This window comes from Gavialis gangeticus, unplaced genomic scaffold (assembly GCF_001723915.1).
Source record: "Gavialis gangeticus isolate Ggan-Ray unplaced genomic scaffold, GavGan_comp1, whole genome shotgun sequence".
Lineage (NCBI taxonomy): Eukaryota > Metazoa > Chordata > Crocodylia > Gavialidae > Gavialis > Gavialis gangeticus.
In genome coordinates, this window is record NW_017729006.1 from 47,661,044 (window position 1) to 47,676,952 (window position 15,909).

A 15,909-nucleotide genomic window follows, 5' to 3' on the forward strand; every position below is an offset into this window, starting at 1 on the left:
AACAATCATATGTTCAGGTGTCAGTTACTTAAGAGTAAATCATTGTTTTGTTCAGTTAAGAATGACTTAAAAAAGATTAGTATCTCAGAACAGCTATGTATCTTTCTTTCATCCACCATCAAAATTATATTCTACCTCTTTATGGGCTGCAAGATTACTTTAGCAGGAAAGATTAAAATAACTCAGTAAGTATAGCTAGATTTGATAAGTGCAAAAGGGAATATGATATTCATCTATAAGAATTTGAAGGGTAAAAATATAAAAACCCTAAAAAACAAGAAACAAAATTTCTATAAAGCATAGTAACAATATATAACAGGAAGTGATGTGTGGTAGCCAGAACCAGAGGGGTTAAATCAAAAAATATATGCTCTTGGAAGCATCTGGTAATTGTCTTAAGCAGTTAAGATTAGCTAATGCAAAGCTTGTAAGTTTGCAACCTGCAAGTGGAATTTGTCTGTCACAATTTAACCAAAGTGTTGAAACTGTTTGCACTGATCATGGGACCACTGAGCCCCCAAAATAAGCAGAGCTACAAGATTAGCTGATCTAACACATTTTTTAAAGGTCAAGCCATAACCAGATCTGACCACCTAATATAATCAGTGCATTCCAAGGAATCCAGGAATAAAAAACTAAGGAGTTGAGCTTAGGCAGGTAATGCTAATTTGAAACCTCAAAGTAATGTGGTGTAATTTGCTTATTGGGTGAACCTGAGTTCGGGCGGTAACCTTTCATGATAATTTCTAATACCTTTTGAGCCCATAGGGTAACAGCTATAGGGCAAGATTGTAAGTGGCTCTAAAGCCAACAGATTAGCATCAGATAAGGTATAAAGAAGCACATATGTTAGGTGACCAGCATGAAGGACGGGACAGAAGGACCATCGCTGTGCCACGCCTGCACCCCAGACTCCCAGTGTGAGTGAGGACTGGATCCTGACCAAGGGACCTTCCCAGTGACCCCTTGGACAGCGTTGATTGGGGACGCCTGACTTCGCTGGAACAACTTGGCGTGCACCTGCCATAGAGGGACTGCCGATAAGTTGCCAACCCCATATGAGAACTCTTTGTCATTCTGTCTATTTGTTGTTATCATTCACTATTAGCTCTTTATTACTGTACTATCTGTTTGTCGCATTAACCTTTCTGTTAACTGTTGTATGCTAAGCTATAAGTAAATTTGCCTTTACTTCACTCCTGACTCGCCTCCTCGATCCTGAACCCAGCAGCCTCACGGCTGATACACTCACAGCACCTAGCCGGCTGGTGACAGTGATATTTTTCAATCCTATTTATTGTAAATGAGACTCACCACGTCATGATATATTTATATTTTTGTTATGTATAATGAGATACCAGGATGGGTCCATTAAAAAAAAATAAAGAAAGAATAATACATTAAATAACTCAATGCTAATTATGAGCAGCTTTGGTATGGACACCCAGTATTTTACACAGAGACATTTTAGCCTAAAAAAGACAGGTAAATATTTCCTGTAGGTACAGCATATATACAAATATTATCCAGGACACACAATGTAACCCCAGTCTGTCAAATAGCCAGGAATGAGGTGCTAGGCTAGCAGTTGGCAACGTTTTTTGGCCAGAGTGCAGAAAAAAGCACAATGTCTACCTTGGAAGGTGCCGGAGTACCGACGTGCCAGAGCCCGGAGCAGCTGTTTGCAGCCTCCCAGCTACAGCCAGCCCACAGAGCCTGGTCTGCTTGCAGCAGGGCTTGCAGCCTCCCAGCCACCTGCTGGGAGCAACCTGGGCTCTGTGGCTGGCAGGAGCTGCTTAGAGCCCATGCTGGCAGTGGTGTGCTGAGCAAAATGGCCTTCCGTGCCATGCTCGGCATGCACTCCAGGGGTTGCTGACCCCTGTGCTAGGCCATTCCTTATGAAGGAGATGAGGCAAACTCTTATCTAAAGCAAAAGACAACTGCCCACTAATTTCTTAGGGCCTGATCCAATTCCCACAATATACTACATCCAGGTCCTTGAAACCACAAGGAAAAACAGCAAATATGACAACTTTACTGAAAGAAGTTGCATCTGTGTAATGGTACATGGATTTAACTAAACCAATGCAAGAATTGCCACAAAAGTGGGATTAGTTAAGTCAACTTGGTGCAACATTTATATGTAGACAATCCCCAAAATGCATTTGGTTATTTCTCTGAGGTTTGGGTACAGTTCTCTGAAGTTGAGCTTATCTGTTCGTTTATTGTTAAATGTCTATAATCAGTTTGTCATCCCCACCATTTTTGACATATGATCAACTATATTGTTTTACTATTTTAAGTTAATTTTAAAGAAAATTATTCTTGCTCCCCATCAAAGACCAGCTGCGAATGGAATACACGTGCACAAACAGTAGCAGTTCATTTTGCCAGTTCTGAAAAATGCTCATATCTTTGTGATATCCTGCAGGTATTCTAGCCCAGCCTGTTATCTTATAGGAGTTCATGCTAAACACAGTCAGGGTTAGTGAACTGTTGGAAGGGAGAATTTTTTTGAAGAACTATATTGTGCAATATTCCTGATGTTCAATCTAAAAGATGGTGTGTACTGTTTAAAAGTTGCCAGTGTCCACTCCAGGAATGCAAACAGGTGCAGATACACAACGTGTTTACACTGAAGAAATTTACACCAATATATATGCCAGAGTAAATTTATCCTTGAGATGCAATGAACATGCAACCAGGACCTAGCTAGTTACACTGGAGTGAACCCCATAGCATTTATGGCTATTATGATGCCCTGCCAGTAGGCATTGGTAAGCCGTTGAGTATAATCTGTAACTGGGTCTACCCAGTGGCTTCTGGGAGTGTTTTCTGGGAATTAGTCTGAATCCAGTGGATCTTAGGAATCTGTGATGAGAATATCAATCAGATCCCTGTTCCCTTCACACTAAGTCTTCAGTGCTGCATGCTTTTCTGTGTTCAAGGGTTAGTTGCACTGACTGTTTCACTACCTCTTCTCTGTCACTCTTCATGGCCTGCTGTGCAAGATGGTTTTCTATGGCCAGGAGAGACAGACCGTGATGACTTCATTCTTGAGAAGGATGACACAATTCTGCAAACCAACATGGACAATATTGCTTGGGTGCAAATGTCCTTTCTGCCATGCAGTTACTGAACAAGGTAAGTGAACCTGGATTGGTGAAAAGAATATGGCTGCAGATCCACAGTGATCATCACTGGCATCACAACTACAGCATGACCAGGGGTACATTTCTGGAGATCTGCGTATATCTGTTTTTGGAGCTGTAAAGGTAGACCACCGATATGTGAGTCCCTTTAACTGTGGTAATAGAAGACGAAATCTGGCGAACTGTCTCCGGCCCATAGTCTGGCACTGTCAAATCAGTTGCCAAGAAAGCCATGAAGGTGGTGTGCGCAGGTATGAAGATGTCCCATAAATCTTAAAAGAATATTCCCACATGGTTTTCACTAACTGCACCAGAGCAGACTGGGGTGGGGGGGTGAAATGTGCATGCCCCCATTCTGAGCCCTGCTCAAAATACACCATTCACTAGAATACATAAATAGCTAGGGATTCTTCTCCAGTGTTTTGCAGGGTATGGTGAACCTCAATTAGAGCATCATAGATGTTACAGCTATCACACCTGCATTGAAATAAATGGTGCCACCATCCTTCGCCTTATTCCTGTTCACCCTGCTTATATACTCCTGATGGAAATTTGGTTGATGAAACCTTACAGAACATTTCTGGCGCACAGAAATGAACTCTTTTATTAATTCTTCAGCAACTGCCACGTGGTTGTGGAATGTGCCTTTGGAAGACTCAAGACCAAGTGACAGGCCACGATGAATGGCTAGATCAGGGGTGGACAAAATACAGCCCACCACCTGATTGTATTTGGTCCATAGGTAAGGAGCCACAAAGTCATGGGGTCCGGCCCATGGGGAGCCGGCGCTCCAGATGCTGCATTGTGCCGGTGCATGTGCATGTCCTGGCCCTGTCCGTACCTCATACCAGCTTCCAGCTTCCGCCCCACACACTGGAAGCAGTGCTGGACAGATGCTGGCATCAGCAGTGCATACCCCGATCCCCAGTGGGTATCTGCCAACAGCATCCACAGATAATACTGGCGCCAGCATATGGGGTAGGAACTGGTATAAGCTATGGACAGAGCCAGGCCATTGTGGATTGTGGTGTGCCGTAGCTTCAGGATGGTTCTAGTGGAGAGGGGGTAGAGAGAAAGAGAGAGAGAGAGATGTGGCCCTGCCCACAATGAGGTGGGCAGAAGCTACTGCTGGGCACCAAGAATAAACAGGACCTGACAGCAGGCATGGCCACCTCCCACTTGCTACTGCCAGAGGCCTTCTCACTGTGGCTGCCTACAGCCTGTGCCAGGGCCGCTCTGCAGCTCCTCCCTGCTGCTGCCACCAGCGCCCCCTCCAGGCTGCCCCGGCCCCTGCACCCACTGGGGTGGCAGCAGCAGCAGCAGCGCAGACTAAAGGCAGCTGCAGTGAGAAGGGCCCTGGCAGCGGCAAGGGGGATGCAGCTGTGTTTGCTGCCAGGTCTCTTTTTTCCAGTGCACAGCAGCAGCTTCTGCGTGGACGCTGCTTCCTCCGCACCCTGGCCAGTGACACCGAAACTTGGCAGCAGCTCCAGCCCTTCCTCAGGGTAGAAGGGCAGCCTGGAGGTGGCACTGGTGGTGGCACGGGCTCTGGCTGAGCTGCCCCTGCTGAAGCTGCTACCCACCCATGCCCCATCCAGCTCCCTGCCTGCCCACGGCCCAATCCCATAGGGAGGTTTGGTGAGCTGTTGCATGGGGATGGGGAGTGGGGGGTGTTGACCCAGGCTGCAAGAGCTCTCCAAAATTCCCTATATGACCCACAGGCCCAAATAATTGCCTACCCCTGGGCTAGATGCTTATGAACACTACCTGCCCATCACAGTGATGGATGCCTCCATCTTATATAGTATGTGTGGCCTGAGAAGACATAGTAGAGAAAGGTTAGATGACTTTGTGCAAGGGTGTTCTGGGGCATCATGCTTGAGGGTTTCATTTGCTCATGCATACATTCACTCATAACACACAATACAGGTTCCAAAACTTGAATCTTATTTTAATGAACAAATAACAGAAATTACTTAAATTCCAACCTGGCAAAACTCAGTGGTTTACAAAAATTGGGTCTAGGATAAGTACACACAGAAATTTTTCAAGTGCTTTTTTTCCATCTTTTGAGGAACTTCCTGCTCAGCCCCAGTGTGTTGGGTTGCATCATTAGGTCTGCTGGAGGGTTGAGTTGTTCATGGAAGGTAGCATCTCAGGCAGCACCAATCTCTCCTGAATAAGATAACACCTGGCTTTTCAGGGCACTCCTGTGCAACTGTAGCTGCTCAAGGAAGTTTTCCTTGGGTGCTGACAGCTCTTGATCCATGAGGCACACTAGCTGGTCCTTAGAGGGGTAGTGTGGGTCCCCTGAATGAAACACTGACAGCAAGCAGGAATATGCAAAGGGTTGTTGGAATATGGATGACTGTTGGTGAAAACTTTGGTCTAGAGGAGGAAAGGACTTTGTCTTTGACTGAATACTTGAGGCCATATGGAGGAGCCTGGCATCAGTGAGTGAAGGGGATGGGTGGGCTGTATTGGTGTGCTACTGTAGGAAAGGGAGTGGCTGCTGGTCATAGTAGAAGGTTCCCACTGTGGACATCCTAGAGGCAGCCTCCAGGACTGCTGTCTGGCAGTTCATCATCACTGTCAAGAGACCCATGTCTCTCCCTCTCCTCCATAAGACCCTCCCAGATGGTGTCTACTACCTATACAACTATCTCCTCTGCAAGCCTGGAGACCTGTTCAATTCTCCTGATTACAGACTTGGATGTCCCAGGTGGCTCTCTGATCCCCTATCAACCAGGGCAGTACTTTGATCGTGGTAGTAATGTCGAGGTTCCTGACACTGCTCTGTTGCTTCAGCCCACCTCTCAGAGGATGTGTACAGCTTGGCCACTGGTTCCTCCTTCAACAGCTGTCACCTCCTCCTCCTTGTTGCTGACTACTCAAAGCTGGAGCAGGGTCTCATCCTTAAATGGTAGGTCTTCCCAGGTCTCTGGTCTGTAAGGAAATTATTTTAATAATTAGTCGTTACTTCAACCTCTGCTGCAGAAATAGGTTTTGATACATTTTTCATTTATATCATGCCACTGCCAGTGTCTGTCTCCATTTTGGGTAGCCTCTTTCAATGGTGAGTAGTACTTTCGCGTAGCTACTCAGTGACTGCTGTTGAGTCCTAGCTTCTGTGGTGAGTGGGATGAGAAACGGTGATTTTTTTTTTTTTATTTCTTGCCATTTACAGAGTTATCTGTTTGCTCTGGCTCACAGAAGAAACGAGAGAGTGCTCTTCAATAGGGTTGGGTTTGTAATCACTGTCACTTCCAGACACTACTTAGTCACTTTTCAATATTTTTAGCCTGCCTGCATCATAGGCAAATGTTCCTGATCTGGTTGAGCAAGCATCAGAAAAGTACCATCCCCAAAAGGCCTGGAGAGACCCGTGTCAATATGCTGTGCTGCCTATGAACCAACTGGTCTGATAGGAGGTACTATAGCAATGGATGGGCTTTGTCTGCCATGCTGGAAACAACATGAAGCTAGTTCTGCCCATAATTTTGGGAGGAAAATTACTAATGTACTTAAGTAATGCTTTTTCCCATATAACACCAGATTACAGATGAATTTGGCTAAACATATATACTTTGCTGTGATGCAGTGTCCATATTGAAAAGCATGCTCTGGGATGTTTTAATTTTGTAGAGTAGGGGTTGGCAACGTTTTGGGTGAAGTGCCAAAAGCACCCCAACCTAGACTTTTAAGATGTTGATGTGCTAGGGGTTGATGGCAGGGAATCTATGAGAGGCCCGATCTTTGTTCTGGCAGTGCAGCTTTGGCCTCTTCCCCGCCATGTGCTCTGAGGTGTGTGTACAGCTGCCACCAGCCACTGAGCTGGACTGGGGCTTGAGACCCCACTGCAGCTATTTGCAGCTTGCCCACCACCTGCTGCAAGCAGCCCAGGCCCCGTGGCTGGCAGTGGCTGCACACAAAGCTCAGGGCACACAGTGGGGAAGGGGCCAGGGTTGAACTGCTCCGGCCCTTTCTCCACCACACCTGAGATGTGTGCAGCTGCTGATGGCCACAGAGCCAGGCTGGGGCTCCAGAACCCAGTGCATCAGTTGCAGCTTCCCAGCTGCCTGCCATAGCCAGCCTGGGCTCTGGGCAGGCCCCTGCTGCCTGCCACATAGCCTGGGCTACTCACAGCAGAGCTTGCAGCCTTCCTGCTGCCTACTGTGAGCAGCCCGGGCTCTGTGGCCAGCAGCAGCTGCTCAGAGCCTTGCTCAGCTGTGTCATACCAAGCAAAATGGCCTCATATGCCATGTTCTGGGCACACGTGCCAGGGACTGCCTCTGCTGTTGTAGACTGAAAAAGTTTAATGTTAATTTCTATTTGTCCCCTTCTCTGTTTTTTCATGCTTCATTGATTCATCCCCATTCCCTCTGTGTCCTAGTGCCCCTCAATCTTGTTAAAACCTTTGTGTCACAGCAGTTTCCATTGCCTGAGGGGTGAGAGAAGGAGGGTTTTCTTAATCATGTGTAGATGGTGGGAACTAAGTCTGATATGGCATAGAGAGAGACAAGTAAGCCATTTATTTCAAAAGCCAAGAACATGGATGTTAATTTCCATTCTACTTTAACCTGCCTGTTCCTGTTTTAATCAATCAACTTTCTCACTTCTGTTCTGCCTGATGCTGCAATCTTTTTCCTTTGACAAAAAGTTTTTCACTTTAAAGCATCTGTATTGGTTAGAGTCATGTTCCAAAGACAGGAGCTGATGACAGCTAGTTTTTTTAAGGACATAAAGAGGACACCTACAAATCAGTGGTGCCTATATTGTTTCCTTTGGTTTAGCAGCCCACTTGACCCACTTGGAGGGCTGAGTGGCTTTGTCTGGTGGATAACAATGCGCTCACCTAAAGATTAAAAAAAAATCACCCTGTGATGTTAACACTTAAGTACTTAGCACTTTTTAACAGCACTTGGTGCCTAAGTCAGTGCAGTAGTCATTCTTCTCCCTACCAAACAGAAAGCTCCACCTCCAAATGTGCCAAAACTTAATGGACACAGGACACTCAATTAACTTTGACTTTTTTCTGTTATTGGCTACTTGGTTCTGTCAGCATGACTTGAAAACCTTTGAAAAGGGACTTAAGGGGATCTTGAATATCAAGGTCAGGTAAGGGGTGTGATGCAGGACACAGGGACTCAGCATCACTAAGGTGGACATGTTTTTGTTGTGAGGAGGTCATTGTCAGGGTAGGCAGCCTGTGGTGGGGCTGATCTGTGGGTAGTTCTCTAGGGAAGGGGGAATGTGGAGCACTGGAGTATGGCCATGATGATTCCTGCCACAAGGAACTCTGTAGGATTAGTCATTTAACAGTTCATGGAGAATCTTTCCCTGAAGAGCCAGCAGCTAGTTGCTGTGTCATCCTCAAGCTGCAGGAAGACAAAAGGGATGAAAGAGTGGAGAGGAGTGGAGGTCATCCAGAAGAGTAGGTGATGACTGAAATGGGCAGAGTAGTATGCCAATGTTGGGGCCCTCCAGAGTTATACTATGTCCTGATCTCAAAGAAGTCACAGAGCCTTTGTCATGCACAGTTTAGTCCCAAACCTGGGGGAGGGACGATGGTGTTACATTTTTCATCACATTTCATCAAGTTAATGGATCCATGTGAAAGGGAAATTTGAACAATGGCTGTGAGTATGGTTTTTGAATTTAACAAATGTAGGAAGTCCCAGGGAAACTTCTATTCCTATCTCCACAGGTGGCAGAAAGGGGAGGTGGGGATGGAGAAATGGTGCACCATAGCAAAATTCAAGGCTGGGGTAGGGAGTTATGGCTTAGGTGAGATGTTTCCCCATTCAGAATGTGTGGGGAAGACTGGGAATTGTAGTATATTTCCCTGAGCTGTGGGAAGACCCAGGGACCCAGGCTAGACTTCCCAATCATGAGGCCAGGGAGAAAAGACTATATTTCAAAAATACCTTTTTCACTTTGGGACAAGGCTATAGAGGGGCCACACAGAGCAGATATTTTGCAAGGATACACATACATTTATTGGTATAAAATGACGGGCACTCCCTGACTGAGCAGTGAAATTCTTTGATCTACCACTGCCTCGGCTGAAAGACACACAGTCTTTAGAAGCAGTAGAAGCCTACTGTACATATACTGGGTAGGGGGTTGTTGAGGCCGCACTCACCTTCATCCTTAGTGACAGGGACTGCAGGGAAGTCAGGCAGCTGCCTGTGAGGCACAAGACTGTATCTCTGGAACAGTTGTTACAGTTGACACTGGTTCAGCAATTCTGGTGCCATCACAGATGTCCTTCACTGTTCGGGGCACCAGCTTTTCCTTCTGGATATCACAGAAGTGAAGGCTTTCTGTAGTCACATCTCTCCACCCTTGCCAATGTCCTCCTCCATATGCCTCCCTCCTCCACTGTTTTGGGCCAGAAGATGAGTTGAGCTAGAAATTGTGGCTAAGTGATGTTTTCTCCTGACAGGATCCTGAGCTGCTTTTCATAAAATGAGCACACCGCCCTCTCATAACACTCAGTTTATATCTCATACCATCTTCAGGTCCTTTGTATGTCATCTTGAGGTCCTCGATTCTTTGCTGGTACTGGCTGGCTTCCTATTCATATCCTCATAATGGTGTTTGCATCACTATTCTTGTGTAGACAACTTTGCTGAGATGGTTTCCAAAGTGTCTGCTGCACATCCAGCACAACACAGATGGCCAGGAGGTCAAGGATCAACTTGTACCTCCAACTCTGTGACCAGTGCATACAATGCATCTCAGTTCTTTGGTGGGTTTTCATTATGTATTTTGGTGGGCTTCCAGTATGCATTTTGTTTGCCAAACTGCAAAGGACAATGATCCAGCATAACTGAGGTGCTATCACCCCTTCACACTTCCTTTGCATAGGGAAGGGTCACATGGTATGTCCATTCCTCAGGAGCAGTTAAGAGAGTTGACAGGTGGGGAGAGGGGGCAGGGTGGCTGTGGTGGTGAAATGCAAAGCACAGTGCAATTATTTCCGGCTAGCCTTTCCACTACTCCAGACAATGGTAGTGGATGCACAACACATACACTGGTATACATTTCTCCAATGTAAATATACTTCTTCTATCTTTGTCAGTTGTAACTTTATATTAGAGTTACTCTTCCTACTCTTAATTTAAAGAGTTGGTGCTTAAAGAAGCATAGAACTTGGTATCAGGAAATTTTCTTTAATCCTAGTGAACTGAACAGAATACTACAGACTCCTCCAATTTACTATCTACCTAAAATACACAAAAACCTTGTGCTAGATGTTATTTAAGAATTTTAGAATTGCTGTTAATTTTTCCTTTTGTTTTTCATAACTAAAACTTACTTTTTCCAGAAAGGCTGAAGTGTATTACTTTATTTAAGAGAATTCCACCAAGAACTGATGCCTTTCCAAAACTTCCTTTGAAATGTCCCTTTGCTCTATGGGAACTGAAGATACAAAGCTTCACGACCTGTCTTCAAATGAGGCGTATTAGAATAATGCTGTGCCTCACCTAGAAAGCTAGTTCTGAAGTACCAGAATCTAATACAACTGCAAAAGCGCACACTGGGGTTTCTTTTGATTTCTAATCCCTTAGACACAAAATGCTAGATATTGAAAAGAAATTAAATGAAGGCCACCTTATGCCTATTTTGCAGTGTTGTTAATTCTCACAATATTATCACAAGTTGCATGATAATTGGTACTTTCCTCAAAACCCAGAGTTCCTGGAGATTTATGATGATACATAAGAACACAGCACTTGAAAGGGCCTGCCCTGAGCCATCAGGTATGGTCCCTTTTACTCATAGGCAACCATTAACCCAAAGGATCCCCAAAATGGCCATTTTAAACCCTTAAACACAAGTACAAAGCACAGTACTTAAAACATCACATAGCATATCATTGGTAAAAGAAGAGGAAATGCAGACACCACCAATATCTTGCTATTACAGTGACAGGGAAGTAATGGATTAATATATTCTTAGAAGTTTCTAGGAACAAAAGGTCATGCTACATGTTACAGAGCAGTGGGAATGAAGGTTTTTGGCAGGCATACCACAAATTAGCTCCTAGTGTCACTCCAATCCCCTTCCTCCGCCCGATTTGCTGCTCTGCTTGATGCTCCCTGCCCTGTGCTCCCTGCCTTATCTGTTGCTTTGCTTTCTGTTTCCTTCCCTTTGCTCTCTGCTCAATTTGTTGCTCCACTGTCTTCTTACTGCTCTACCTGCCACTGTGCAGCCTGACCCCTCATCATTTTGTTGTGTGCCACACAGAAGACTGTCCATGCTACTTGTGGCACCCCCACTGTAAGTTGGCTACCCCTGCTACACAGGAACAAAATCCTTCTCCCTTCCCCAACAACTCGCACACAAACGTGCCAACCTGACCTAAGTAGACAAATAAAACACTGTAGCCAGGAACCTCTGAGCTTTCTAAGTACTGGTAGGAGCATCAGCACACCCCAGCAAAGCTCCTCAGCCTTGTGGGCAATGTTCCTAAGGGACCTAAGTGTAGTACGTGGCTTACAACCTGACACCGTGGTCATATTGTCATACTCAAAGCCCATATCAGGGCCTCACCATGAGGCCCAGCACACAACATGCTCAGTCAGGCTAACATCCAGGCGAATCCAGCTGGTTGGTCCATGGAACGGGTGTAGGGGAGGTGGAGCCCCAGGAACATCCACTGACAATACCTCCCATCAAGTCCCAACATGGAGGGAACCCCCCACTCTTAAACAGAACAGCTAGATGTGGCGGGCAAGTATTGGGGGCTTCTGTGGGGAGGAGATATACAAACAGCGAAAGTGCCCAAGAGAAACCAGAGGCAGAATAAGAGTAACTGATCCTCAGCCGCTCGGGAAAGGCTACATGAAGACTGATGGGTACAGTTTTTAATAGATTTCTGGTATGTGTTCATTCTTGTGCACAGTTGTTTGATCTTACAGCTGAACCTCCATAAATGTAATATATCTTATCCAATACAACAGATGCCCTGACAGAAAATATGTAGGAAAGACCAAACAACTGGGCACCAGAATGAACACACACGGGAATCTATTAAAGACAAGAATACCCAATTACCTGTGCAGGCACATTTCTCACAAGAAAACCACTCTCTCTCCAATCTCTCAGTTCTAATCCTCAAAGGGATTTTACAATACACTTTTCACAGACAAGCCTATGAACTTCACTTCATCAACCTCCTGGATACAAAAAATCATAAGCTAAATATAGACATCAGATTTATGACACATTATAACCTGCCTGACATCTGATTCCCCAGGTACCTCTCCACTATTTACCTACTACATTCATCCCCTCTCCCCCCACTGCACCCCTCAGCCTGTCTCTCACCCACTGACTCCTCAATTTACATCTTTACTGACTGGCTGTCTTCCATGCATACCAGCCTCTGGTTTCTTTACTATTCATTCTATCCAGGAAGAGCACACATCAACTGCAGATGCTTCCTCAGCCTGACAAAGGGTTTTTAAATCCAAAAGCTTGCTAAGAAATGTTTTTCCAACTATTTAGTTGGTCTAATAAAAGATATCAGATTTACCTTAAAGAACCTTGTCTGCAATATATGACTAAATATTTTATAATAAATTAGATTCACCCTATACAATTCAATCAGCAGGGTGGCATAATACATCAATGTCAGGTCTGGCTCAAAATTCCTTTCTTTTTCCTTTCTTGTTTCTGGGAAAAAGTATCACAGGTCCTAAGGTGAGAAGGCAGAGAACAGGGGCCATGCATTCAATACTTCCCCATTCCTACATGCATCTACATCGGGGTGGGCAATTATTTTGGGCGGAGGGCCGCTTACTGAGTTTTGGCAAGCCATCGAGGGCTGCATGACAGGCAGCCCAGGGCAGATTAATATTAATTTTCTAAATTTTTAGGGGCCCCATGGGCTGGATAGAATGGCTTGGCAGACCGCATCCAGCCCACAGGCTGCATTTTGCCCCCCCCTAATCTACATGCTCATAAAAGGGAGATGAAGTACCACATGTGCAGTGCCTACAACCTGCCTTTGAACCCATGATGCAGGATCTTCCTACAAGGCTAAGCAGGGCAGTGGGGTTGGTTTTTCCTTGCCCTAACTCTCCATGTACAGCCATGTTGCAGTGACTCACAGTCTGTCTGAATAAATGTATTTAGAATCTAAAGAACATAACTGACAAAAATCACATAAATATTTAGAGAAATGAAATCTTAAAACTACTGGATTCCACAGTTCTTATGAATGTCTTGATATTTCAGACTGAGGCAGAAACAAAAGTGTAAAATCCTTACCTGAAATTGACATGCGCATTTCAAGCCATCACCTTCTTCTTTACATATTCCTCCATATTTACATGATGATTCATCACACACTCGTGCATCAGATTCCCTTACATTTAGTTCTGTAAAAAATAGATAATGCACAATGACTATTTTTGCTATAATCATACAAACTTTAACTTTAAACCAATAATTTTTCCAAGCAGAAATTAATGTAAAAATAACTGTTGTTCTCCATCTGCAGTGTGGCAATTGGTTACCAATCTATTTTAGGTGGTAACTTCATTTCCAGACAAAAGTCTCCAGAACAGGCACACCTGTAAGCCACCAGTGCAGTTAACACACTCCCTATTATCAAGGACACAAGTTCCCCTGGTTAAGATTATACCTGGTAGAGAATACACATCAAAAAATATGTTGCTTATGTCTCTTATCCCTATAGCCCTTCCACTTCTCTTATCACAAAAACCTGAAGAGAAGCTGTGCTGTGTGTACCAGGCAGGCTAGGTATTCTTCAGAAAATGTGTGACCTGAATTCCTGTCTATCATGTAAGCCACACTGGTTATTCAGACTGAAAACAAAAAAGGGGGAGGATCTCAGATGGCTCTATCTATGGATGTGGAAGAGGGGTTCGCAACTTACAGCCCATGAGCCAACCTGCAGACCCTTTTGATTTGACTTACGGACATGGGGCCTCAGTGGCACTGGGCAGTGTGGGGCTTTAACAGCAGTCACTTTCCCCATGCTGGCAGAGAGAAAAGTGGTGACTGCAGGAAGAAGTGGCAGTGGTGAACATTTGTGCAGCAGACGAATTGGGCTTTTGAGTGTTTCCTAACAGACAAATGGCATGAAATAGCTGCACTGTGGTGAGAAAGCTCCCTGATACCTGCTGGAAGGAGGCCCCTTTACTCATCAGTAGGCATCCCGGTTTTCCGTTTCCCACGGAAAAAGAGAAAACCACGGATTCCCTGTTTTTATCGGAGGAAATGCAGGTTTCTCTTTTTAGCAGAGAAATCTGTGGATTCTCTGCTTTTGCAAAGAGCTCTTGCAGGCTGGCACAGCTCCAGCCTGCAGGAACCATTTGCAAATAGGGTGGGAAACCCCCAGCCCTGGCCAGAGTGGGAAGGCGGGGCCTGAGCCTCTGAGGCAGCCAAGGCTGGGCTCTGGCTCAGACTCACCCTTCGCCCCTGGAGGTAAGTGGGGATGTGAGGCAGGGCTGGAGAAGATGGTTGGGGGCTGAGGGAGTGGCGGGTGCTGCCGGCCCCATGAGGCACACCGCTGCTAGGAGCAGGGCCAGGGGGTGAGGACAGGGGTGACCCTCTGTGGAGGGGCTTTCTGGGAAAGCAATGCGGGGCACAGTGCGGTGGTGCCCGGCCACATGCCCAGGGGAGGGGGAGAGGGAGGCTGGCATGCGGCCGGAGCACAGCTCCATGGCCAGCTCTGCAGCCACGGTGAGGGATGGGGGTGCAGGAGGCACTTGGGCTTTCACACAGCGCTGCCGCTTACCTGGAGGGCTGTGACGGCGGTGACGGCGGCTGCCTTCAAAACCTCCTGCTGCTGCCGCAGAGCTCTGCTCGGAGCTGTGCGGCCAGCCATTGGGTGGCAGCATGGTGGTGGCCAGGCAGCACACAGCCACCCCCACCACCATCCCGCATGCTGCATCACTGCCACCGGCCACACAGCTCTGAGCACGGCTCTGCGGCGGCAGTGGGAGGTTTTGTACACAGCAGCAGTCGCCACTGGCACAGGTGGCCCCACAGGTAAGCAGCAGAGGCCACCCATGATGGTGGTGACTGCCGCTGAATACAAAACCTCCCGCTGCTGCTGCAGAGCTGTGCTCAGAGCTGTATGGCCAGTGGCAGCAACGCAGTGCGTGGGGTGGTGGTGGTGGGGATGGCTGCCACCCCACAGAACCATGCAGCCGGCTGTGGAACATGCTGCTGCATGCAAGTCCTGTTTCACCCCCCGGCTGGGTGGCACATATGTGGCCTACACATGGTTGTTGCCACCGTACTGCTGCTGCCGTGCCCTATGCCACTCTCCCACAAAGCAGTGCAGGTGGCCGTGGGATAGCGCAGGATGCAGTGGCAGAGTTGCGGTGGTGGCCACTGTGTGTGAACCTCCTGTCAGGCTGGCCGACGTGTGTGGCCCACAGAGTGGCACCCCTGCCCTCACTCCCAACCCCGCACCTAGGAGTGGGCACAGGGGCACACTCCCCTCCTTCTCGATCTACGCCCCCAGCACCTTCCCTTTCCCTTGCCCTTCCCCCCCAACACACACACTTACCTGCCGGGGTGGGTGTCAGTGTCTGTGTCTGCATGTCTGTGGATCTGGGGGCTGTTGCGAGGGGCATCAGGAGGGCTATTGAGACTGTGGGGGGGAGTGTGGAGCACCTGCAGTTCTGGGAGGGGCTGTGGGGTGCCTTTAATTCTTATCACAGATTTGGGGTTTTTAATCAGAGAATTTGCAATTGTTAATCAGAGAAAA

The 15,909-nt window shown here is 46.7% G+C and overlaps 1 protein-coding gene across 2 annotated transcripts in view; it reads right to left on the minus strand.

The window, feature by feature from the left end:
• The window catches only part of TMEFF1 (transmembrane protein with EGF like and two follistatin like domains 1), a 300,669-nt gene that overhangs the window by 105,104 nt on the left and 179,656 nt on the right, over positions 1 to 15,909 (minus strand). For both annotated transcript variants that reach the window (XM_019509181.1, XM_019509179.1), the window contains exon 2: positions 13,434 to 13,543. In XM_019509181.1, the coding sequence (XP_019364726.1) occupies positions 13,434 to 13,543 (110 nt within the window). The remainder of the gene's footprint in view (positions 1 to 13,433; positions 13,544 to 15,909) is intronic.